At 41.9% G+C, this 26,912-nt stretch overlaps 1 protein-coding gene across 9 annotated transcripts in view; it reads left to right on the forward strand.

The window, feature by feature from the left end:
* LOC124423564 (agrin-like) overlaps positions 1 to 26,912 on the forward strand; it is a 237,776-nt gene that overhangs the window by 99,982 nt on the left and 110,882 nt on the right. For 6 of the 9 annotated variants that reach the window (XM_046961423.1, XM_046961418.1, XM_046961421.1 and 3 more), the window contains one exon: positions 18,811 to 18,843. The exons of the other annotated variants lie outside the window; for them this stretch is intronic. In XM_046961423.1, coding sequence (XP_046817379.1) covers positions 18,811 to 18,843 — 33 coding nt within the window. The remainder of the gene's footprint in view (positions 1 to 18,810; positions 18,844 to 26,912) is intronic. 9 annotated transcript variants of the gene reach the window in all.

Below are 26,912 nucleotides of genomic sequence, written 5' to 3' on the forward strand. Positions count from 1 at the left end.
GGCTTTTCTTTGTTTTTTCTTTTTATTCTCTTCCTCTCTTTTCCTCTTTCTCTTCCTCCTTTTGACTCTTTTTCTTCTTTCTTCTTTCGAATCGCCCGCAGCAAGGCTCGGACGGACATTGGCCAGAATTATCGGGCTATCCACTAATATCGGTCTCGAGCTTGTCGCGAGCACCATGCGCGCTTTACCAGCAACGACAGAGCAGGTGTGTTGGAAAGCTTTGAACTTTGGGTAATAGGTTACACGCTTTGGACCATTGGGATTGGAAAGTTGTTGTATATCCTCCGCTAAATCCACTATCCTCGTAATCATCCAACGACGATGACAATACGCCGTCCGCTCTACTATCGCTCGAACGATCTTCCGGTAATCACTGGATTTAATTTCGCTATTACTCCCGTCTCGTTTCTCTCGATATATACTACCCCCATATTCATCGTCAACTAAATAGGATCGTCGAAATAAAGATTCTTACGTGCGAGAATATTCGATATTACTAGACCCTAATTGTATTATTAATTATAACTGATCAATAGGAATGAATTAAGTAATTCGAAGCAATAAAACAAAAAAGGAAAAAGAAGAGAAAAGAAAAAAATGGCGTCAAACGGCAAGAGTATCTCCAGTAGTCGCTATTATTGACGCGCAATGTACTTACGCGCACGTTCTAAGATAAGGTTTCGCTAAGAAATTGCTTTCCCCCCGAGATAAAGCTAAGCTCTTGAGCTACCTTTCCTCCGCAGAAATCCTTTCTTTTCTCCTCTTCCTTCTCTCCCGGTCTCTTCTCGTCCTTCGTCCGACGCAACGAACATACTTCTATTCGTTCTTCAACTATTTCTCGGTTATCGTCTCCTCGAGCAACTGCACCACATAAGAATACCATGAAAATGAAAAATATGTAAACGGTTATATGCGATAAAACATAGCGCAATAAGCGCCTTTATCGAGAAGGCGCTGTATGCGATCGTACGATGATTTTCTTTCCAACATCGAAGAAAAATAAAACAATTTGAAATATTTCCCTTTCGTACGTTAATCCATTTTATTTTCAATCGTAATTTTTTCTGTTTCGCTTTTTGATGCAAGTATCGAATAAAATCTTTATTTTGTAAACATTAGTTTTACCGACAATATTGTCTATTGACACGAAAAATGATTTTAGATAACTCAGAGTATTTTATGTCCGCTCGAAAATCCATTTTCATGGAATCAAGGGTACTCGTTTATTATTCGAAAAGCGTTGTTTAGTGGAACATCAGTGATATCGATTGCTACGAGTCGAGGATGTAAAGCATCATTCTGTTGCCCGACAATCGTTTGTGCTCGACGTGAAAATAGCGGCGATTCATGTCGACCACATAATGAGCGACGTAATAACGTGTCATAACATTTTATTGTATTTACGTAACGATCGGTAGTACTCGGCTTGCACTGCGAACTATAATAAAAGTGGATACCAAACTGAAATTTACTTTCAGCGATAATCCCTCTTATCTTCGCTCTCTCTCTCTCTCTCTCTCTCTCTCTCTGCTCCTCCCACCACATCTCTCCCCACCTCTCTCTCTCTCTCTCTTCTCTGTCTATTACAGGTCCGTTAATCAAAAGCGATTTTATCGATAAAATGAAAAATTGTGACGTATCGCTTCATTCATTTATCGGCTTAAATTCCATGCTAACGATAAATATTACATTCTGCCTATTGCCGATACCTCGATATTTTTTATCTTAATTTGACGTTAAACAGTTGCTGTCGTGTTACGATTGACGTATGCATTTAGTATCAGTTTCTATTTTATTCGTTTCCTTTATGCTATAGAAAATGTCGATCTCTACGCTTCCAACGAGTTAGAATTCTGTTGTTCGGCAAATGCGTTTGTATCTCGCGTAAAAGAGGTAAAAAATGAGGATGCACTTTACTAAGTTTTACATTGACATTGTAAATTAACGTAACTGTTGAGAGAGAGAGAGAGAAAAGGAAGCTTCATTTTTTATCATTTATCGACGTTTCCGCTTCCTTTCGAAAGAAAGGGTGGATTTTTAACGTCAGCTACGATTTTACGTTGTACATAGATATCTATCTACATTTGCGTGCATATGTGTATATATATATATATATATATATATATATACATCTTCAAACTGCAGTTAAAATATATTCTGTTTGCTCGATCGATGCGCGTTGCTCGCAGCACAGCGTGTGGAAAATCTGCGACCGAACGAAACTGAAAGAACTGAAATTAAATGGCTTTTTTTTACCGCTTCTAATATTTTATGCGCAATAACTTGTAATCACGATGATTTTGAATAAACTAAAATACATTTTATTTTTCATACGTATTATATTTCATATTTTAATAATCTCACATCGAGATCGTACTTTCGGCTATCAGCCGCACTAAAATTTTGAACGATGATCAATTGTATTTTCCGTCGAGACTTTGTCATAACTTTAAATGAATAATTTAGCCGCATTAATGCTGTATCGAGCGAATTTGAAGCTGCCACGATCTCACCCTCGCGTCTATTGGCGTACGTAAATGTTCGAGCGGGAGACCCTTTAACTTCTGTAGCCGCGTACTGTGACTGAGACATGGTCCCTTAGGGACTACCGACCGAGATTTACGAAGGCAGTTCCCTTGTATCGTTCAGATAGTAGTACTCGTACCTACATAACTCATACATAAGGGAAAACGCGAAGGAGTATTGGTCGATGTGCTCGCAAGGCTACTACAAAGGTACTTCACTGACAAGAAGATGCCTTCTACAAACGCGTCACTAAAAAGCATTCGGAGGCATTTGATTCTCCTTTCGACTTCGCGTCACGTCGACATTCAGCTACTATAGAGATGAACGAGAAAATGTCGACAATTTACCAACACACCACTGCCAAGAAATAGTTTCGTTGTGTACTCATTGGAGTAACCGAACGAGCCAAGTCTCGTCGTAGAAATTCTTCTGACATTCCTTATCGATATCATAAAAGCTCGAATGATATGACGAAGATATCTTCTATAAAGGACGTAAAATAAGGAAGAACAAAGCTCTGAACCTTTTCCCTTTTGAACAACGGCGAGATAGTTAATTACACAAGTTTATAAAACATTGATTCAAACATGAGCCAACGTTATACTTTTCTCATTAAAATCCTCCGAATACGTTTTAGAATATTTTAAATAAAATACAAATTTTTTCCACCGTGTATTATGGTTGAAAATTTGAAAAGGTTCAAATAAATATACGTATGTCATTTTATAACGAACCTATGAGAAAAGTATTATAAAATTTTTGCAATAGTACTGCAAAAATATAGTAAAAGTATTGTACGTATGCTTTCGGAATTCGTACGAATTAGTCGTACATTTATTCAGACTTTCAAATATTCTTAACTATCGTAATTATCTCTTTCTAGAAGAGTAGATAATGTTTCAGACTATATTTAGGAAAGAGAACAGGTTGTAAAACAAGTTGTCCTCGTCGCTCAATAAAATTATATACGGAAGAAATGCGCGTTTCATAATACTACGATATTTAATGCGATACTAATTTGATCAATATATTTCGTCGATATGTCATATAATATTTTGGCAATATCTGTTATCACAATAAGGGTGCAAAACTCGTATTAATTTTTTCTACAAAGACGCAATTTCGAGGAACGAGATTTGGATTTTATTTCATGGGAGTTTCTACGATAATGGGAGATAACCAATTGAATTTTTGATGAAAACCGTAGAGCACGTATTACAGATTATACCCCCATATCCCAAAGTCTCTCTCTCTCTCTCTCTCTCTCTCTCTCTCTCTCTCTCTCTCTTTCTCTATAACACTCTTCGATATCCAACTCTAGCTGTACGCTTGATACCAACTCAATATCAGCTTTTCACTCGTCCTGATACGACCTCATATACCTTCCTATCTGACTGCACGTTCGAGCAACAATGGTACATTACGACCGTTTAATCGACGATAAATCACTGTACGATAACTGTGACCGTAGCAGTTGGGTTTCAAGAAATTCGTATGTTTTATTCGGACTATCTGGTTCGGTTTTGAAAATCCATTATTTATATCGGATAAATGAATGCGTGTACACCGATGATGGTTCATCTTATTATTACGAAAAATTATTATTATCGAAAAATTGTCTATAAGAAAAGTTGAATTATCAAAGTGAAATAACGATATAGAGTTAGAGAGTCACGCATGATATATCGATTAAAAGCAAAGATAGATAATTTGGGATTAGCATCGGGAATGGTATCCGATGAGCGAATGCGATTTCAACTAAACGTACGTAGGCGCTTTCCTAATACGTGGCTGGCTAATAATACCACTCTATAAGGGCTCAGTGTGAATCGTTTACGATAAGCTTTTACGCGCAGCCTGAATATACGATAAGGTCGTTCGTGCGCAAACTTTGCGTACGGATTTCACGGATCGTCGATCTTTTAAGGATTATCGTACAAGGGAGTACAAGGAATAATTTTAAACGCTATCGAAGGGGAATAATATCTTCGTTTCATAGAGATTTACAAGGTAAATGAATTGAAAAAACGAACAAGTATGTGCGTTGCGTAAGGTCGTTTGCCGAAAAAAACCTATAGACGGCGAAAGCGGTACAGGTGCCAGACACGCTATGCTTATTGGTAGGTAGGTACCTATTCTATTCAGCAACGACTCACTTATCTTTGCATGTACATACGTACATAGAAATACATATGTCTCTCTATATGGGTATATGTATGGATATGTGCTGCGTACCAAATGGCCAACACCAGTCAACCTACTAGCAGCAATAGCAGCGGTGGCGGCGGCGGCGGCGACGACGGCAACAACAACAACAACAACAACAACAACAAGAGCAGCAGCAGCAGCAGCAGCAGCAGCAGCAGCAGCAGCAGCAGCAGCAGCAGCAGCAGCAGCAGCAGCAACAGCAGCAGCAGTAGGGATGTCGGTGGCACCACCACCACCACCAACCGGAGGGAAACTCCATAAAGACTGATTTACGCGCTGGATTTATGAAGACCGTTCGGTTTTCTGGGCAGTATTTCACCGATGCCAGGCTTTTTTCGCATGTGGAACTTTCGGTTTCTTTCTTTTTTTCAGCCCCTACCTTCGCTCGGCCTCTTTTTTCTTTCAACCATGTTACCCCTATCCTCTAACTCTTCGCTTCCATTTCGTTGTCCTCCAAAAACGTCCGACGGTCGATGCACTCGATCCGATCAGTAACAATGCACGAAGTACGGACACGCGCGTCTACACACGAGTATTATATAGGCAGATATATACTCTCTACCGTATCGCCATTACGTTTTATCGCTTCGTTAGCGTTACGAACTTTCATTGCACCCTGATGAAACTCCATCTTCGAAAAAGTGCTGCTAAAGCTACTACAGCAGCGATATTTGTGATGGCGATGGTATAGTCGAGAAAGAGAGGAGAAGCTCGCTGGAAAAGGTTCGTAATTCTCGTAATTTTTTGGAAGCGATGCATCATCCTACTGCAAATCGAATGATCCCTCATTAGCCGGGGCTCGCTTGATCGCTCGTTTTTTATTCTCCAACGGACGATGATAGAGTAAAATAAAATGAAGTATAAAATGCATATGCCGCGAGGCGGTGAAAGGGCTGACGCTGGGTCAGCCGTAAGTGAAACGTATCGAGCTCTAAGTAGCGGTGGAATGTCTCACCGTTAAGTTAGAAGTAACCGCACCACCTCCAACTAACTCTCCCCTGCCGTAGGTCTTAGTTACTTCGTGCCATAACTTACTTAGACTGAATCGTTCTTCGCTCGGTGCTGCGCGCAGTCCTTTCAACGAGAAAAGACATTGAAAATAAAATGGAAGTCTGTGAGAACGTACGTTCCGTTAATAATAATTACTCTATTCGTGTCTTAATTTGAGAAAGTGTAAAACTTGGCCGCACGGCTCCGTCGTCCACGCGCCTCAAAAGTATTTAATCTACCCGGCCATATCCTTATAATTGAGAACTTCCAACTTGAATAGCACTTTTTCAGCTTGCAGAGGTCAAAAGTAAACGATGGAGATTCTTTGAGCGGATTACGCGAGTGATGAAAGGAGAAGGCGAAAGGGATGCGAATTTCGTATCATAGTCTTAGATATTTTCAAAGAAGAAAATGTACTTACGCGGCTAATTACAACGATGTAAACGGAACGAGCGACGAATAGGTGTGTAAAGGTAAATTAAATTCTCGCCAGATATAAATTTGCTTCTTTACTTCGGTTTTCCTTTTTTCCATCTTTAATTATCGAAGAAATATCAGATATTAGGTTAATTAGAAGGAAGTAAATACGTTATTAACCTGGTCCTCCTTTTAGGAAGGGCTAGTTGCCTCGAGGCTTGGAAGACGATCCTCTTTGACAACGGACAAAGGGTAGCGCTAGCAGGAGCAACTACGCGTCGGTGGGATAAATCGAAAAGGGTTCGAGCGGGCTTTCTATGTTTTACGAGGATAGCACTCTGGAATATTTTAGGTGGTCTCCTCCCGTGCGTTTTCGCGACCTGTCTCTGACGGAGAAGTAAGAGAGAAGGGGATGGCTTTCACAAAGCCCTAGGATTTAACTCTCCAACCCGTGGAAGGGTGTCCAAAACGGCGAGGTCGTTGTTTCTCGTACGCGAGGTGTTATAGCGGAACCATTATAGGCGGAATCGAAAAGAGGTAATGAAAAGAGGAGGACGAAAGAAAAGGATTGAACGCTTTAATAGAAATACGACTGTTAAAGGCGAGGAGAAGAAAGGAGTCGTCGTCTCGCGTGTCTCCGCTGGGTTGTACGGACAAAAACAGGGTGTGCCGGGACAGAGAGTATTCGTCTCGGGACAAAGGAATACCTTTGGGAAAAGCTTAGACAAAAGATTCCTCTTTTCGATAGTTCCCTACTATCTGTCGGAACTGTAAAGTGCGAATTAACGAACGTTATGCGATTTAAATATCGTAGATTAAACCAGCATTTCGATTCTAATGCCGACAGTTTATTCCACAGAATTATCATTAGTAAAACGAATGATTCATGAAAAAAGAAGTGCACTTGCGAGCGAGTAAAAGGGCTATCAAGTGGTAGTAGAGAGACACATATCGATCGTTCGTGTTTCCATGTCGAGAAGCGTCAACGAGATCGATTAGAGTAAAGATAATAAACGTTCAGATAAACGGATAAAAAAAGAATTCACGAAGAATCCATACTGCTGATGCAACAAGGTTAGGAATTCCACAGGTACGTCGCTATCCTACGGAATACAATAGAGAAGTTTAATCCGGTCTCGGTAATATTTGGCTCGCGCTTTTCAGTCAAGCTTACGGCGAATAATTTGAAAGTAGCGAGACGGCCGGAAGTCGGGCAGGCAGGCGTGTATGTGCTCGAGCAGCCGGCACGCGCCAAGGCGGTTTCTATATTAGACTTTCTAATGCGGAGCGCCGGGTCTTACGTTACGTTAATGCACATTAACCCGACACGGTACAACCGTGGAAGTCGATTGCGTTCAAAGCCTGGAGCTCGCGCGACGTTTGCTACCCTTATATACCTTAAAGATATAGACCTTGTTGCGGCAAGGTTATTCTCCTCGAAACACGATCGTTTCTCTCGCTTCTACCGAATTTGCGCCCTAATAAAAATCGATTGATATTGAGGAACGCGCCGTCGCACTTCGTCTCTCATATATCCGGCTAACTAGCGAAAAGCCTCTTTTATTTCGGTCCGATCGTAATTTTTCGAAAAACCATTACTCTTCAATCGCGAAACTAATTTCGCGCTATTATTCGATTTCAGGAAGGGTACAGGAATACTTTCGAGAGAGGTAGAATTTTATGCGAATATGCGCGAAATCGGCCGGACAAATACGACTCGCGAGACGATAAATTTGCGAATATCGATCGTCGCGATAGCTCGACCCTATTCTCTCGTTTATCGCCAAACTACCTCCCTCTCCCCTAATGACCGACATTTCGATTCTTCTTAACGAGCGCAGACGTAGTTACGCTTTTCTCGATGACTCGAGCCATTTCTCGGCGGCTTTGTCCGACCAACGTCGATACGCGCGTCCGCAAAATGACCGGTTCGGCGATCGCGGTCTCCTCCTCCTCCACCTCCTCCTCCTCCTCCTCCTCCTCCTCACTCCTCCGACTCGTTCTTTGCGAAATTGTCCGACGAGAAAAGGGATAACGTTAATTCGGTACTTTACGTAATGTCGCTTAATTGGTTGATCGTTCGAGGTTCTCGTTTCGACCTCTACACGAGCACGATTCCTTCTCTTCTCTCTGCTGAAAATTGAACTAAAATTGTTCGGAAGAGCGTGTTAAAGAAAGCTTCTCTAGGATTTAAATGATAAATTTTCCTCCGGTTAAATCCGTTAATTCTTCCCGTCAAATACTTCGTATTTCGATATTTTTATTCCCTGGAGAAACATTACCTTTCTCTTTTTTATTTTTTTCTTTCTTCCTTTCTGTTTTTCTTTTTCTTTTTTTTTTGTTTTCTTTTTGTTTGTCATTCGTAGAATTAGCAATGGCAACGCGCGAGTGTCCTATCGAGCCTTCTTCCTTTGGGATTAACCGAGCGGATAACAAGGACGACCGTTTTCAAATGTATAAGTATTGGAATCAATTCGCCGTGTGTAGAGTAGGAGGTTATACCTATGAACGTTCGAAATAAATTGAACGGTACAGCGATGGCACGTCAAAAGTCGACATTTTTACAATCCCGTTATCCACTTTTATATTTAGTTCGTTCGAGTATAAAAACGTTAATTATCTTGAGAACTTTTTCTTATATTCCTTCATAGCAAGCTATATCGTTTCTTGAAAATCGTCTGGTTTTCGTCGAGAGAAAGAAATAGAGAGAGATAATAAATTATGTTGTTTTTGGAAATAATTGAAATTCAGACTTAACAATTATTTACGAGAATATTTCATAAAATAGCATCGTTTCATATACATATTTGACGATGCACAGGCTCTTTCTCTTTCGCTCTCTCTTTTTCATGTCTGTTTCGGTGTCACAACCCAGACACTACTAGACATGGAACATGCGCTCGCTCATGGTTTTCGCGCTAAACATCAGAGGCAATAAGCGTTAATGTATTCGCATTAGAATTTTCTACGACACTTGAACGAGTTATACATACTATAAACGTATAAACTATATGAATGGGTAAATACTGAAAGTCAGATCATCCATAAGCACTAGACTTTACTAGAATCAATTAATCATTAGAGTAAGAGGCCAATAATAATCGAGCGGAAATTCTCTCTCGTCTTCGTCAGAGATCATCTTAACGTTTTACCTTGTCTCCTTCTATCTTTCTCAACATAGACGAATGTAGACAGGCGACTAGAACTATACGTACGTCTAGATGAGAGAGACTCCAAGATGACGAAGGATTAATTAACACGAGCAACGATATAGGTCGCGTTTTCACGTAATTGCTGCAGAAGTTGCCATCGCCACGAACATCGTCGTTGCTTCTTAGCGGCTTGACTCTAGGCTTATTTTAAATGTGACGTGAAATCTACTTAATCGCCTTGCGAGAAGCAATTAGAAGGATTTCTCTCTCTCTCTCTCTCTCTCTCTCTCTCTCCCACTCCGTCTCTCTGTTTCTTGATCTCTCATTCTCTTCTCTTCTCTCTCCCTCTCCGTTTCCCTATACCTTGCTGCTCTCTAGTCTTTTCTGCTTATCTTTGGTGAACTATCGGACCGTATCATTTTTGATCCGCCTTCCAAGAGCTTAACGTTAAACCCTTAAGTCTTGACGTCGAGTCGCGTCCCGCCTTGGCCGATTTCCTGAGGTGAGCCGTGTCTAGTTTGGAGGGGAGCCAAGGATGACCCGTAATTTCGTGGCATTATCGTCGTTAAAAGAACGGTTGGTAAGAACGCTCGCTCGTCATGGAAAATCTTTCCCATTTGATATCGCCGCGATAAAGACATCTCGATTAGAGTGGGCGGATAGAGCTTCTAAATAAAGCCGTTCACCTTTCTTCCGGCAATCTTCAGGATTTTGTGATCGGGAGTGGCAGGGTCGAGGGTGATTTCGAGCATGAAAGAAATGGTATCTGTTCCGTAACAAGCTGGCGGTCTCGCTCGTGCCGGTAAATGTACCTACTCGAAAATGCTGGAGTAGGTACAAGTAATGCCCGAAGTTAGAAATTAGTAGTGTTTCCGGCCGTTTAAAAGATAAAAGCAAACTTTTCCCATTAATGCTCCGTAGGGCTGAACGTGGTACGTGCGAAGGAGTAGGGTGAAGGACGAGGTAACACCACGACGGCACTATTCGACTCAATTGCGATCCTTCACCGTTTCAACCAACCAACCCCACCAACCTCTACCACCCTACCTCTACCTCTTCCTTCTCTTTTCTTTTCTTTTCATTCTCGACGCCGCGATGCGGTTGCATGTAATTATTTAAAAAGTTTTAGACTCGTGCTCTCTCAGAGTTCCATTCACTCGTGTCTCGGGATAAATCGAGTTATGAGCCGACCCCGCGGCGGTACCTTGGTGGAAATTCGCTTAATTCGAAAAGTAATCGCGTCAATTTCATTTCAAACTGTTTTCACGTAATCATGGACCGACGGACGTATTCGTAGAGGTAATCGCGATAGAATGGACGAAGGTTGGGAAGTGTAGTGTAAAGAAGGAAAGAGAAATGGAAAATTTCTCGACGCTCGACGGTGCGAATTTTCTTTCATTTATATGATGCGCGCGTGTACGTCGGCTTAATCTATATATTATGCAGCTTTCCCCGTAAGGAGAAAGAAAACTTGGTTGGAAATTCCGAACGCGCGCTCCTACGGCGAAACATGACAAATGTTGTACGGCCAAAGTAGAACAAAAGATCGACCACGGATATCCATTATAAACCGACGGTGGGTGCAATTTATTCGCCGTCTCAACCGCGCTACGATTTGCAACCAGAGTTTCTTCGAAAACGTTATAAACGGCCATCTCACGCACGCACACACAAAAGCTTCTTCCGGCTATTTTTGACAATTTCCATCCATTCAGAGTCGTGTGCGAGTCGGAACGGAGCGGAGCGGAGCGGAGCGGGCAGAGCGAGTGTGTTGTTCAACGACGACGCGCACCACTGTCATCGGCTACCAACTACGACGATCTCGCCTGCATCGGGAACTGCATTCGCGAACCATTTGAAAGGGAAATCGCGTTTCCCAGGAAAAATCTGCCAGCTTCTAGGAAAATGCCGATTATATTCGGGCGGCATAAACGTAACGCTATCGTTCTCTTTCTAGCGCCTAGGGAAATCATGCCGGCGATCGTTCGAAAAATCACTCACGTTTAATCCAACCGATGTAGATTACATTTCGAAATTTTACGTTCCGATGAAAAAAGAAAAAAGGGAAAGAGGAAAAAATGAAAAAGTAAAAAAGAAAAAAAGAAATCTCGCCCCTGTTCTCTCGCGTCGGTATTGGTCGCGTTGCATATCGATTGTCCGAGCACACGTACCAAACCCTACGTAATTTTACGAGAAGTCCGATCGTTTTCGCGACTAAAACAAGAGTTTCTTCGATTTTCTTCGTAACGACAATGGAATTGTATATGCTTTTCGGACAACGAGCGATACGCGCTCGGTCAGGATAGGAGTTCGAAATTTGGCTCCGTAATTTCGAATTTTTATGGTGAACCTTTATCAAGTTTGATGCAAGAATAAGTAGTATTTTAGCTGAGCCGTATACATGAATATAAAATTTAATACAAAAAATTCTTACGGCGCGTAGATCGTAAAAATTTTCTTTTACGATAAGAGCTCGGCCCTGTCCGCGTATCTCGAAAGAGGCACGTACGCAGAGTTCAAACACGAGAAGGAGATATATAAGTTGGCGAACCGCAAAGCCGAAGGACCTAATATATCCGGCAGACAGAAATAAAATTATTCGTCTGGAAGGATATTATCGATATTCCAACGAAAGCAAGACGAGCGCATTGGAGAAGGAATGGACTAGGCGAAATGAAAGTCGTCTCTCTTCGTAGAAAGTAAATGGCATAATATTCAAATGAACCAAGATGGCTTACATTGTTTTTCTTTTTTCAAAATTAATTTCGTTCGATATCACTTGACGAGGATGCGTCGCAACGATTATATTCCCCTCGTCGTTACGCGATCCCGCTTTGATAACATCGACGAAATGAGAAATTTTCTTCTCCGTAAGAGTTTAAAACAACGTCAAAAATTTTATGATTGCGTATTAGAATCCATTGTAAATTTCTCTTTAAAACGAAATAAAATAGAAGGTCCGTGTTTCATTATAATCGATAATAATTAATAATCGAGGAATCTTTAAGGACTAAAACTTGACAAAGCGATTAGAGAGGGAGGGGGAGAGAGAGGAGACGGAGAGGAGGGAAAAATATACTAGCGAGAGCGCTCGTTGAATAAAAAGGACCGTTTCTCGAACACTAGACAGACAGAGCTCTTATCCGTACTTGCTTGGCAAGAAAGACAATTTTAGACTAGAAAGCACATTATCGCTATTGCATAAAACGACGATGGCGGATGGCGGAATGTAGAACGCGCGCTTGACGAGCAGAAGGTAGGAAGAGAAAAAGGAGCTTCGACGAACGCGTTTTTATAATACGAGTATATTCGAGCGCGATATAATAGAGTGACTTTGGAAGCGACAGAGTAGTAGTGTTGTTTGCTCTAGGGCCCCCTGTTACTCTTGGCTCGTTCAACGTTACGCGGGCGGCTCGCGGAGTCGATTGTGTTTGAGCTTGTTAAATATAATAAAAATCGAGATTTCCATTTTGCGTCTGCGTGTTCTCGATAATCGTTCAATTTGCTCTCGGCATCATTCGACGATGATACCGAGATTTAAGAAGTTGGGGAAAGATGAATGGTTGCGCGGCAGGTCAACCGGAAGAATAATAAACGAAATTGCAGGAAATTATAAAGGACGGCGCAACCAGAGTGACACTCACTTTTCACAGTGACTTTATTAAAATGCTCTCCTTCGAGAAGAGGCGGCGCTACACGGCAACGGCAATGGGGTAGGATATTAAATTGGCAGGATATTAAAATGTACCTCGAAAAAGAGGACAGAGTTCTCCGATTTTTCTGACACAATCGTTCCCATGACATGGAACAGCGTATTGTGAACTCTACGAGTGGCTAAATATAATATATATTGAATTGAGGTAAGAAATATTAAAGGATCTAATTTAACGATCTGTGCTTGTAACGTATCGAAGCCGAGGCAAGCAAACGAAGCCAAACCGAATTGTTCAAATGCCGTACAATTTTTATCATAATATCTGAAAAATCAAAGTCGCGAGATAGTAGGTTATTCGTTGAAAATAGCGTAGCGTGTAATCCGTTTCGCCGAGGAATAAATTCGAATCGTTGCGTCCTGTCTTGTCGCGTGATTTCTATGTCTTTACTTTTCTACGTCTCTCTTGAAAAAGAAGAAAAAGTAAAGAAAGAGGAGAAAGAATGTGTCGTACACGGGACACGTTTAAAATTTATAATACTCGGTCTTTTCCTTTAAAGGCGTTTATAAAGGCGTTTATAAAGGCGTTTAAAGGAAAATAAAGAAATAAAGAGATAAAGAAATGAAGGGCCGATGAAAAGAGGGAGAGGCGACGCGACGATGTCGGTGAAATGGCCGGAGGAACGTTCTCAAGTAGTAACGCTCAGGCTGCGGTCAAACGCGCGACGCGAGAATGGTGCCGCGGTAGGAAGAGCAGAAGAGCATTGTTCAACGAGAAACAAAGGATTGGCCCGTACTCGGACGATTATTCGCCATTTACTGAACCAACTTGCGAAAAAGGAATGGTAAGGAATATTCGTGGGAAAAGAAAAAAAATGTATGAGGGTATAAAGTACGTGCGGGGATAAGCAGAGTCTCTTTCTCTTTCTCCTCGCAGTCGCCGAGATAAAAGGCGTTAAACGGAAAATGTGAACCTAAAGCCACCTTCGCTGCTGCTACCGCGCCACCGTTGGGAGAACGAAAGAATCCGATTCGGAACGGCGATAAAAATGAGAGAAGAAGAGGATGGATGCTACTGAGGCTGAATTCGGTGGCCTAGAGGATGAAAGTGGGAAGAATAAGAGTCGTACGCGGCGCTTACGTTTACGTTTTTTCGGTTAACCTTTTGTGGCATTTTAATTAATCTTCCACTGTGGTACGTTTGGAGGGTTGAGTATAAAAGGATAATGGGAGGCAAGATAGAGAACTTGTTCATTTTTCTACTAGATATTATATTAAATATCATTTCTAGCGTTACGGTAAAGTAATAGAAGCCAGACGTGGCTTCTAGTACGTTGGAGAGTATTAAAAGAATCTTTCTCTCTTTCTCGAGCAGTCGTGTCTCATATTTCCATGAGCATCATATGAAAAAACAATTTACCACGGTGCACTCGGCGTATTACTCGGCGAAACTAGAAACGCAATACGGAACGTGTTCGTAACTTGTACGAGATTTGCTCCTTATAAAGACGCGCGCTCTCTCTCTCTCTCTCTCTCTCTCTCTCTCTCTCTCTCTCGTATACCGCTGGACCGTTCGGATCGTGAAAATAAAGAACGTAATATCGGAATTAGCGCTTCCACAAGCGCTACCGAAATGTCTTTGCGCAATGAGGAGAAGAAGAAAGAAAGTTCCTATTGGCTTATCATTCTAGAACAACATTAGCCCGTCCTCTATCTTTAATGAAAATCATTAAAAATCATTATCGTTTCCTATCGTATTATATCTTTCCGAATGAAACACAAAATAGCTTCCTTCTTCGACGGTGGAAAAACGTCTTAATGCCTTTAATCGAGCGAAAGAACCAATCGACATAGTGTCTTCGGCTCATTGAATCTTTCGTATACATCGACGACTCGAGCTTGGACACGTTTTCCTTGCACTTTTAACCGGTGCACAACTTGCACATTTCTAATAACGGTTACTACAGCCAATTCTCATTTGCTTCTGACCTTATCGCTTTCCAATATTACGTCAATAATTTCCAGTTTGCCTCTTTATAATGGCCGTTGTCGAGGAGGCACGAATAAAAACCGATTCTCTCGTTGATATTCGTTTCTTCCACTTCCGTTGTTGCCAAAGTATCACGAGGAATATTTTTTAACTATCCCACGGATGTTGAAGAGAGTTCACCAAGGAGAAAATTTATTCGTTATTATTTTAATCTACGCTCGAAAATTCGATTAGAAAAGCAACTCTATCAGGGGCGGATTTTTCATCAATGGCAAAACTCAATTCGGTTCTAATAACGGCACATTGCCTTCCTTGCTCGTGTCCACGGTCGCTCGTCGTAGGGGCTTGTTTCTGCATCTGAGATTAAGGGGCTTTAAATCAGCCGTGGAAGTGTGGGGATAGGTAGTATGGCTGTTCTCGCTCGCTCTCTCCCTCTCTCTCTCTATGTATATATGTATATATGTATATATGTATATATCTATATATATATATATATATATATATATATATTACCTGTATTTGCGCGCGCACTATTCGTACATTTGGCGCACGTACAAGAGAGAGAGAGAGAGAGAGAGAAGAAGGATAATCTAGTCGACCAACGGCGCGTGGAATTAAGGAAGTCTGCGGTCTTTCCAAAATCTCTAGCAGCCATCTAACCAGCTCCTCCGCACCATTGGACTTCCGCCTTTCGAATGGATATCACTAAAAAGGCTTCCTCTTAATCGGCCGCTATGCATTCGAACCGGATAGCTCGAAAGGGGTAACGGCTCCGTTCGATCGTCTGGAAATATGATTTCTCCTTTCGAAGAATCGTTTATTAATATTAGAAACTAGTACGCGTAATACACGATATACACACCTACAGAGACTATTTCGTACCTCTTCCTATGGTCGTCCCATGTCTAAGAGAATATGTGCATTTTTGTTTCTCCTTTTTCATCGATGCAATCAAATCTTGCGTTTGCTTGGCAAAAGAGGACGCGAATCATATATCCCTTTCGAATATGCGTGTCCATTAGGTCGTAAATAGTAAAAAGAGTATAGATAGAGGAGAGAGAGAGAGAGGGAGAGAGCGTTCACTTTCGTGCGAGTCTCGCGAGATTGAAATATCATTCCATGTAACGTCACAAAGATCCGTTGATCCGAGGCTTTACCGTGAAAATTCTTTTCGACGCGTTGCACCCGCGTTGTGAGGATTTATCGGAGCGGATAAAAGGAGTGGCTTGCGTATGCTAGCGCGCACCTACGCGCTTCGTCTTTCTTTTTTTCTTTTTCTTTTTTCTTTTTCTCTCTCTCTCTCTCTCTCTCTCTCTCTCTCTATCAAACCTTTCGCCTAGATCGGAATGAAAGGAGAAGACCGTAGAAATAATTTTTACCTCTCTTCGCTTGTCTCCTCTTCTCTTTATTCCAGTCTCCCACTTGCGTCGAGGTATCCATTCATTCTCTGGTCCATATAGCGCGAACGATGGGATTCGGTATCACCCACGAGAAGAATACGAAATCTCGGCGCGCTCTCTCGCTTTCTTCTTTACCCTCTTTCAAAATTCTTCTTTGCTTCGCTCGATTTCTCGCTATGCAATTTTTTATCCAAATATTTTCGTTTCCACGAGTACGCGTTACCGTATCCTTCTTCCCTATTTCTCGAAAACGCACAACGGTAACATCCAAGTATATAAATATAAAAAGCGAGTTTCTCTCTCTCTCCCTCTCTCTCCCTCTCTCTGTTTCCGTAATGCTCAAGAAAACTGCTTTCAAGGTATATCGAAATAGCGATAATCCATTGGTCCGATCCCAGCGTACTTTAGGATCGCTTTACAAAAGATTGCAGTGATAACGAGAGAATGTCGTAGAAAAGTTTCTATTTCGTTTCAAATTTCGCTTTTAAAACGGTGATCTATTTTTTGGGAGGAAAAAATAATAGATACCTACTGTTTTCAGAGGAAACTCCATTTATCTATTGCAAAAGGAAGAAACATCTTCTTACATATTTTCATTTTTTTCTTTTTCATTCCTTTTTAACCAACAGAACTAACGGGAAATTAATTTTTATCCATCCAAGTGAATTTAGAGAGAGAGAGAGAGAGAGGTTAATCAAGCTCATTTCCATACAATGCGACCAGATCTTGTATTTATTTTCCTTCGATAACGCTTACAGACAACCATTCTTTCTATGTATTTACTTAGTTTTATGATTTATTTGGACATTGGATCGTAACACACACACACACACACAGAGAGAGAGAGGTTCTTTGGAAGATCAAGAGAAAGGTCTTCGCCTTGAAAAATGTCAGATCTCGCACCGTGCTATCTTTTCCTCTCCTTTGCCAAGGAAACATCACATTGTCTACTAGAATTTTACATTTTCTTTCTCTCTTTCTAGTTCCTTTAATCTCTGTAGTCCCAACAGAGGCGTCCGCATTTAATCCCTTTGACGAAGAGGCCGCGTCCTTGGAGAACGGCCCTACCAGTTAAAAAGCTTCTTCTCTCAATGATCTACCGTCGAAAGACGGAGGATCGCGATAAATCTTTCGTGGACATAGGAGATTCGTCGGTGCCACCGTCGAACGCCAGTAAATTCGTCTTTTCTCCGTTGGTTAATGGCCGCGAGGACAACTATTCCGAGAAAAGAGAGCTTCTAAATAATGTAGAAGGACTACCTAGGCCGGTGGAAAAGAAATCAATCAATTCCTGACAACGCGTTATCGGATCTTTGTGACTCGTGCCAGGATCGATTCATCAAAATTTTTTTTTTATATTTATGGATATTTACGGGTACTTGATAATCGTAAATGGTTCTTTGGATGAATTGTTCATTGTACGTTACTCGTGGGAATATAACTTGCAAGGCAAGTCTATCTACCGCGCGTCCGCGACGTTCGATAAATAGACTTCTCGATAATGATCCCTCAAGATCGCAAGTTCTCTCGGAAAGACCAGGTACGATCCTATACGTATATTCGCGCCCGCGTATGTCATGTTTCTGCCGTACATTCCATTCCGCATATCCAACACACATCCACATAACTTCGTATTTACGTGGTTCTCCCTTCAAATTCCAATCTCCGACATCCTCATCCCTTTTCCACGCTAAGTATCTACCTATTCCCTTTATATATACTCGTATCATGTTTGCATATATATATATATATACACATGCCATCTGTATATCGTACAACATATTCCATAATGTTTGCATTACGTTTGCACGCTTGCGATCGTCCACGGAGAATGTAAATTTTCTCCTTCGGTAGAGAACGTAGGTAGTATACCTACATATCTCTCCGAAGAATTTCAACGAGAACGTAAACAAACGGCAACCGCTCGCATTTTCTAGGTAACGATGATAATTTGCGAATACAATAGATCGTAAAAATTGCATTGCAACGTTGCTACAGAGGAAAAATAAAAAGAAATTAGAAGGATCGATAGTCACGAGGAATATATAATCATGTGGCATCGATGACGGAACTTCGTGTAAACGTGCCACGTCAAATTTTGCGCAAACAACCACGAGAGACTTTCAGAAAATGATGTGCTTTAATAGGACCGTAAGAGCGCGCTTAAATTTTCGGGCATTAGATCGTGTAGATTAGGACGGCTCGAGTATTCTCTCCTTCGATTTCCAACGGCTTTCGGGCACGTGTAAATTTGTAGTCCGCGTTCAGGAATTAATTAATTACGTCAAGTATTATCTCTTCGCCGGCATATCCGCCGTTGGTGGATCCTCCCGGCACGTACATATGTATAATCCAAAATCAATGCCTGAACGCAATGTTACGTTATGATAAGTATTCATGCAAAATACTGCGAGGATTATCATCGGTTCCATTTTATACATTTACTAACGTGTCTTTCTGCTTCTTCTGTTTTAGGTAAGGATCTAAATTTCGCCAGTAATAACGCCGGTGAGTGTCACATCTAACTTGATTTTACTTACATTTACTTATTTGGCTTAATCGCTTAAACGCTCGTAAGCCTACTTTTTTTCTAACTCTTCTCTTTGCCTCTGCCATCTCATTTGCCATTTCTAGCTTAGAGGGAGCAACGATATTAACGCGCTAAGAGACGCGTGGTAGACAGAGAAACGAGACAAAAAAGAAGAAAAAAAAAGAAAAGAGAAGAGAAAGAGAGAGGACTCGACGCGACCGATCAACATCTTTTTCTACCTTTTCCTTCCTTTCTCTTGCGCTATCCGTCACGGGGGATACGTAAGGGGATACGTAAGGGATACGTAAGGGATACGTAATTTAGCCCGGTCTAATGTAATTAAATAGACAAAAGCCAAACTGGCTAACACTGATTTCATTTCGAGACAAACAGAAGAAATCAGGTTTTTATCCGACATGGACGGGAGAAGGCCAGGAGACGAGAAACGAGAAGATATTATTTCGAAAAAGCCCTTCTCTCCGTTGGCGCGTAAAGATGGTCTTTCACGAGGAGCCATCGTTTCTGGAAGGCTAGTAGTAGACTCCCTGGATAGGGCAGAAGTCGACCGAGAGAACTGAATAGTACGGAGGGGTTTGCTCGGGAAACGGGATGTACCGAGATAAGGACGGCAAATTGCAGGCAATCTTGCTGATTAGGCTCCACAGTAGTAATCCTGAAAGTTTCGACGGTGGAGGCATCTATATACGACTATATACCCTATTACCTTCGAGCGCGTATTAGGCGAAGAAAAGAGAACGATCGGGTAGTATCGGGAACGGCAGCCTATCTCTTGGAACGTCGAGCGAGAAAAAAGCGACGTCCCTGCCCTGAGCTACGTTCGCGAGGAAGAAGGATACATCGATCGTGATTATTACGTGCGCTAGACGAGATTCATATAGTCGAAGAAACCGACAGAAAATTTTACCAGCTATTTTCCGTCGGCAAACGTTCGTTCGCCTTGTCGATGGAAAATTTCATCGTCCGTCGAAAGCAGCAGGACCATTTACGAGTTATAACGAGTTTGTCATTTCGCTCTCGCGGTACTTCGTTAATGAACTTTGTTGCCCGAGGAGAATCGAATTGTCCCAACGAAAGAATTACTTATTGGCTTCAAGCGGAGCAACATTTTGATAGCTTTCCCGATCGTATCTAAATCGTTAAGGAAACATTTATGCATCTATGTGCCGGGCTAATTAAACGACCGTTGTCCGAGGAACGTCGTCGTCGACGATGAAATGAAACTCTGATCGTCGATTATATATTTCAACGTCTCTTTCATCCTATTTTCTAACGATCCGTATGGTATATGCGCTCAACATCGTCGTATGCGTAGAACGCATTAGAAATTCAGATTGATCGGATTATACCGAAAAAATACGCGTGTTCGTTCGCGATTCCAAGAAAAATTCGAGGACGCGAAATTGCGACGGGGGCAGATATATATATATATATATATATATATATATATATATATATATAAAATATATCTGTCTGGCCATTGGCAATGTGTTGTTGATCTCATTTGCCGATTACGTTCGGTGAAAAAATAAAGGAAAATGAAAAAGCTCAGTATATTGCTGCCAATGGAGGTGGTATCGGCAGCACGGAGAGATTCGATTTTGTAAAAGTTTCAAATTCGTTTTGTCGTTCGCACTGTGTAGTACGGCGAAAGGACCTTCGATTTTTTCATCCTGAAAATGGACAAAAAAGTGTGTTAGTAGTTGGGGAAAATATTAAATCGGCTAACGGATAAATAAATACATAAAAATCCTTCGTGAATTGGTTAAGCGCGAATCTATCGACCGCGTCTACCTCTCCTCCTCATTTATTCTCTTTCCTTCGTCGTCTCTTTTCTCTCCGTTTCACCGTCTGTCTGCCTGTTTTTTTTTCTTCTTGACCGGACGTTTTAAAAAAGCCGCGGACACGAACGATACACACCCCGTCTGCCGTCGCTTCAGTTTCCACAACCACTTTTTTCTTTTTCCCACCTCCCGAAAAGCAATGCATTTAAATTATTTATAATGTGGCCGCTTTTTCAATCTACATCGCACGGAATGGGAAGCTGAAATGAAATGAAGGAAAAGAGGAGAACGAGGGAGGGGATAAAGAGATGGAAAGGAGAGATTCGCGTAGGAACAGCGAACGAACGATTTTCCGATTGGGTGAAAAGCAAGAAGGAGGATCGAATCTTCGTTCTTTACGATATTCGTCCAAAACGTTTCTAGAATTAGCCTCGTTTCGAATTTCTTTCCATTCTATCCGTCCGTTTGAGGTAGGAAAAAATTTGCTAATTATACGATCGGCATACGAAAAAGCACGAGGCAATCGGGTTAATTTAGCGAGAGGTACAACCCGTTACAATTCTTCTTCTGTAGCGTGCACGTATCGACCCTTCCTTTCCCTTTTAGCCCTCCCGTGGCCGTCGCGAGCTCGCATACATGGAATATGGTAGGGAGAAAAAAAAAAGAAGAGAGATTTCTCCGTAGTTTTCCTTTTTCGGTGGTCGCGGTTTAATTAGAAGGCTGGAAATTAAAACAAACGAACGCTACACCGTGCGACGAGTCACGCGAAACCGTTGCTTTTCTTTTTCCCTTTCCGTCTTCTCTTTTCCTTTTTTCTTTTCTTTTTTCTTTTTTTTTTTTTTTTTTTTTTCAAAAGCTCGCAAACACCGCCGTCGCCGTCGCCGTCGCCGACGACGACGAATGTGCGAGTCGACGATTCATAAAGGGGCCTTATTTTTTTACCAACGCGACAGAATTTTCCTAACAACTTCAAAAATCGTTCGCGTAACGACGAATTCGAGTACGCTTTCGATGATTATTTATCATCGTATATCGAAACGTCTTGTTTCGTTGGGAGACGAGATAACCGTAGAATTTGTTGGAAAAACTCAAGGGGTTAGAACGAAACAACGGATAATCACCGCGTCGTACTGTCACAACCACGTAGATCGACAAAAGGCATATATAATAGGCGAGAGAAGGAGGGTGAAGTTGTGTTGGGCCACCATGGTAGAAAATCGGGAACGCTGTCGGGGACGCGTGTATCGGTCGAATTATCGAATGCTGCGCTACGCTTTTATGCAGATTTGCCAGAAACGGCCGACAGTTTTGGAATTAATGCCGTTCGGACAAATGTTTCACCATGTTTTTTTTTGCTGAATTATCGTACCCCCGGGCGCAACAAAGCGCATCGTCCGCATCGTCTGTAAACGAACGAAAACGCATGCCGAACACATTTTTTATGAATCCGATAAGACCAACGAGAGCTAACAAATGTTATACGACGTAGAAAAAAGAGATGCGATTTCGTACTTAGCTGTGACTTTTGCTCGCAAATAGTACCGTACTATGATCCATCGTGATTTTTTTTTTATTAAGTACTCTCTTCTCTTTTTACATCCGGGTAATATTGAAATTTACTAAGACGATAGAATATCATTTATATTAGCTGCGTGGATCGTTCGATAAGGCAACTTCGTCGAGCTCCTCTCCCTCACCCTCTCTTTATACTTTCGACAGTTAATTTCGATCTTCTTATCTCTTTCTCTTCCTCTTTGTTACATTCAACCAATCATAATTTAATTCAATTCGCAGCCGGCAATCGAGCCAAAGTGCGACGTTCGATATGTCCCTTTTCAGTTTCCTCCTCGTCTCTTCAACTTATATACACCTACTCTGTCCGTGTGAGTATACGTACAGAGGATATAGATAATAGCAGGTATATACTCTGTTGTAGGATATAGGGAGGTCTCAACTACGACGGCGTCTCCCGTTGACGACGCGATATCGGACCGACGACGGTGGTTGGTACGCCCGGTTGTAATACCAACGTGCCGTGGTTAGATCGCGTCCGGAATTACCGCAACGTCTACCGCCGCCTCGTAAGCCTGACTGCGCCCTCTTCTCCTTGTGATTTCCGCCGAGGTGTATTCGGTAACTCCATTGTCAATTTTGAACTTGCGAGTTTCCTCGAACGACGCGATACATTTCTCTCTCTCTCTCTCTCTCTCCCCCTCTCTCTCAAGTCAAGAAAACTTTTGTCTCCACCTCGGAAAGTTTCTTTCCACTTTCTCGCACCTTCCATTCCTTGTTCTCCGTAAAGATTTCCGCAACGACTCCCAACTCGACGTCTTACTATTGTTTTCGGAAATATTTAAACGAGTCACAAACGACTTGTCAAACAATTACACCAAGGCTTCTAATAATTCATTTTAATATAATATTTTCTTGACCATAAAAGCGAAGCATAGAGACACCTTCGCTGCGCCGCGATATAAATTACTCGAAATGTATGAAATAAATTGTTAGAGCTCGTCGATAGACCGCAAAACTTATCGACTAGATTTAGAACTCTATAAGAGATTGGGATGGTAGTTGAGTATCTATTCTCCTTCTCTTATATATCCACTCCAATCTCAATCTTTCCACTTTTGTCCCATTGCAATGGATAGCGCCATGTAATGCAATTTTTTTCCTAGAAACGGAATTGAACGACTCGTGATTTCGATCAAGAATGTTCGATCGAATACACTATCTTTCTCTTCTTCCAGAGAATTTTATGATAGTCGATGTATGCTCGTTGTACCGTCTCTTAATATGTAATTCTCTTTATTTAATTTATTTCAAGTTATTTAAAGGAAAGAAAAGAGAAGAAATGAAATATCTAAATAAGGGTCTAACGGAAAAGCTTGAGTTTCATTTCTCTAGGTGCAGATTCGCGCGATATTTCGCGAGGAAAAGAGAACGCGAAACGAAAAACGACTCACGTTCCGCTTCCAATCTCCTTCCGAATTTAAACCTAGCCCGAAGCATGAACGATCCCGTTGATCGCTTTCTATCCGAGAAACGTAAGAAGCGATCATTGAAATGGACAAAGGCCGCAGACGATCGACCCAGTTATCGTTCGATCTTTAAACGAGAAGCTCTTTTTTCATCTATAGAGACGGTACGAAAGTAAAAAGGAATAAAGTCGAAAGATAATCGTACGATTTCTCAAACTTTTTCCCCTTAGTTTTATTTAAAATACTTAGTTTATAATACATTTCGTCTTATTTTTGGTAATGGACCCTCTTATTTAATATCTCTCATTTGATCCTCCTGATTCTATGAAAAATAAAAATGAGTTTTAAAGAATCTCTATGGAATATCTTTTTACGTTGATTCGATCAAAGTTTCGCGAGTATAACGTAATATCATGGCGACAGAAGTTTTCTTACATAAATGAATGGACAAGTTTCGTAATCAACGTCAGCATCTTTAACCGCTGCCCGCACTTCTCTCTTGGCCACGGGCTAATTCGAACCGGTATGACATTGTGTCGTAGGCGCAACGAGAGAATTCAGGTCCGTCCAAGTTTCTCCTTTCGAAGTTACAGCCTTATTACGTCGAGCGTGCAATACACTCGATCGTATATTACAAACTTTAGCCGTAACTAATGGCGCGCTTTGCATGCGTTTGTTGAACAAACGCCTAAGACCTAGAGTGCCTCGGAGGCCGTCAAGTTGAGAAACGAGCGCGAAATTTCAGTTCGCCCCCGCGGCGCCGTTCGTTTGCCAAAGAGAACGTGCTTCGACGAGCGTCCATTTGTTGGCGACAATGGGAAAAGTTTAGGAAACCTTTCCTTGTCTTTGAGTGCTGCTCCGCCGCCGCCGCCCGCTCTCCATCAGCTTTTTTCTCTCGTAACTCGTTCGACAGGAGGAAAAAGACTTTCGATTAATTTTGCCGTAAATAAAGGCGAGGGAAGGCAAAAGGTACGAAAGCGTCGCGCACTGCTCCTCGCTCCACGAGAGAAGAATCGATAGTCTATTATTCCGACTTAAGTTGCTCGATTTATATGTACACTCCATCTCCGAGTTCTCTTCTCTTGAGTAGATATTCGAGGGACATCGCGAAGCGAATCCAGAGTTCCGAGATTTAAGACCTCCTCTCCACGACGTTATTCCCCGTTCGTGCTACGCTTCGAGTACCCTTACGACGAAAATTGAGAAAATTGAGGAAACTTCTATATTCGATCATTTCCCGCGCCCATCCTCTCTCTCTCTCCTTACACGCGCGCGCGTACAGATATTAACCTGTAGAGATGTTAAAAGAAACGATCCATTCACGTTTTCGAGGTAACATTCGTTTCCTCGTACGAAATATCTCGTACGATGTAATAAAAAAGAAAATGGACAAGTCCGACGGCAGCATAGAGCTTTTCAGCTTTTTGCTCGGAGTCAGGCTATTCGAGTCTCTCTCCAGTAGTTCCACGCTAACAATCCGTTTGTCGGACACCTCGGATCGTCGTCGTCGGTGTTCGTTCGTCGAATCGAGAAAAGGAGTCGAGACGGAGCTTGGGGGCTAGGACGAGTCGACCATTCTGCTTCCGAACAAAGAAAAGTTGGGCTGTGCTTGAGAAAAGCCGAGGCCGCTCGAGCAGGAGGAGAGGAGGAGGGAGGTATTGCTGGATGGTGGTATATCTGGGCCGAGTTTAACCCTTTTTCTCCCTTCCGTCTTTTTCCTGACAGCGCAGAAGCGTACCCATGACCGATGGTGCAAGCTCCTCTCCTAGCTACCCTTTATTTCCGGCGAATGTTGTCCAACAAGGCGTTCGCCACAATAGGGCGAACTTTCCATTGTGTCCTCCTGCCGTCGCGTCGCGTCGCGACCTCTCTCACACACGTAAACACACTTCGTCAGAGTACAGACACGATCCCCAACGGTCACCTCTTTGCTTTTTCATCGTCGCATGATTGATGATTTCCCTAGCGTCGTTTATGCCTAACGAAATTAAGGGAATCAACGAGTATTTAACGATTACAACGCGTTAAGTTACTACGTCTAATCGCACGTTGGAAACGGGTTAGAAACTTTTTCAGATTTACAACTTTGCTATAATGCGAAATCGAAATATTTCCCATTTACGCGAGAACCTTTAAAGCCGCTTTAATGACCGAAGCCGAAAGACGCGTTTGCCGCGACGACGACGACGACGACGACGACGACGACGACTTCAAAGTTTTAAGCGCTATTTCGCGGAACGTCGAGACATTACCCGCGCGCGCCACCGCTCAATTACGAAACTGTCTTTAACAAACGTACTTCGTTACCCGATATCAATGCCTTATTACTCTCATTACAATGCTTCCATAATTATTTCCAACGATAACATTTTTGATGGCATTTGTCGAATGCGAACCTAAGTAAAACTTTGCGATAGAAAATGTTGATATTACGGGATACGATATTTTTAAGCGGACGAAATAGCAGGTCTAAAAGCGAGATCTAAAAGCAAGGTAGAAAGCGATACAAGTACCAAACGTCGGTGTAACTAGATGGTTTTGGTTTTATGTCGCATCATTCTCTACACGGTCCTCCTCCTCCTCGGAGTAGATGATTCCGAAGGGAAACGATGGAAAGCGGCTTGTCGTTCTATAAAATAGCCGTTAAAACTTTTCCTGTAAAATTAGGCAGGAGTACGCGCGAAACGACGAGAGCTCGCTCGCCTTTCTACCGAATTATCGAACATTGTGGAAACCACCGGAGGATTTCGTAATCGTCGTAAACCTGTGAACCAGAAATTATGGTTTTTTAAGACGACGCACGATTCCTTCCTCACGATTTATCGTTATATTCTTTCGAGATTTCGTTAAAACGCACGGAACACGATTCAGGATCTATACTCTCCGTGGCACAAATGAGGCAAAATTAGCGATAGCTCGCTTCGGTTCGCTTAGTATTACCTTTAACTTAAATCAAATCGTTTCAAGTTCGCCGTCGGCGAAGCTGCGCAAAAGTCGTCTTTATTATCCAATTGGATGGGGTCATTGGAAAGAACGAATTTAATAAGATTCCATAAGATTAGACTTGAAAATATCTATGAAATTTCATTCGAATCCTAACGCAAACGATCATTCTCTAACGCAACGCTCGAAATATTAGCTACGTTCTCGCAAAGTTAATTGTCAATTACGAAACGATCGAAGGAATAGATACGAGTAGCAGAGGTATCTCTGGTGCGGACCGTCCGACAGATTTGCCCTTTCTACTCTCGGGCAGCCCATAGG

Source organism: Vespa crabro, chromosome 4, assembly GCF_910589235.1.
Source record: "Vespa crabro chromosome 4, iyVesCrab1.2, whole genome shotgun sequence".
Lineage (NCBI taxonomy): Eukaryota > Metazoa > Arthropoda > Insecta > Hymenoptera > Vespidae > Vespa > Vespa crabro.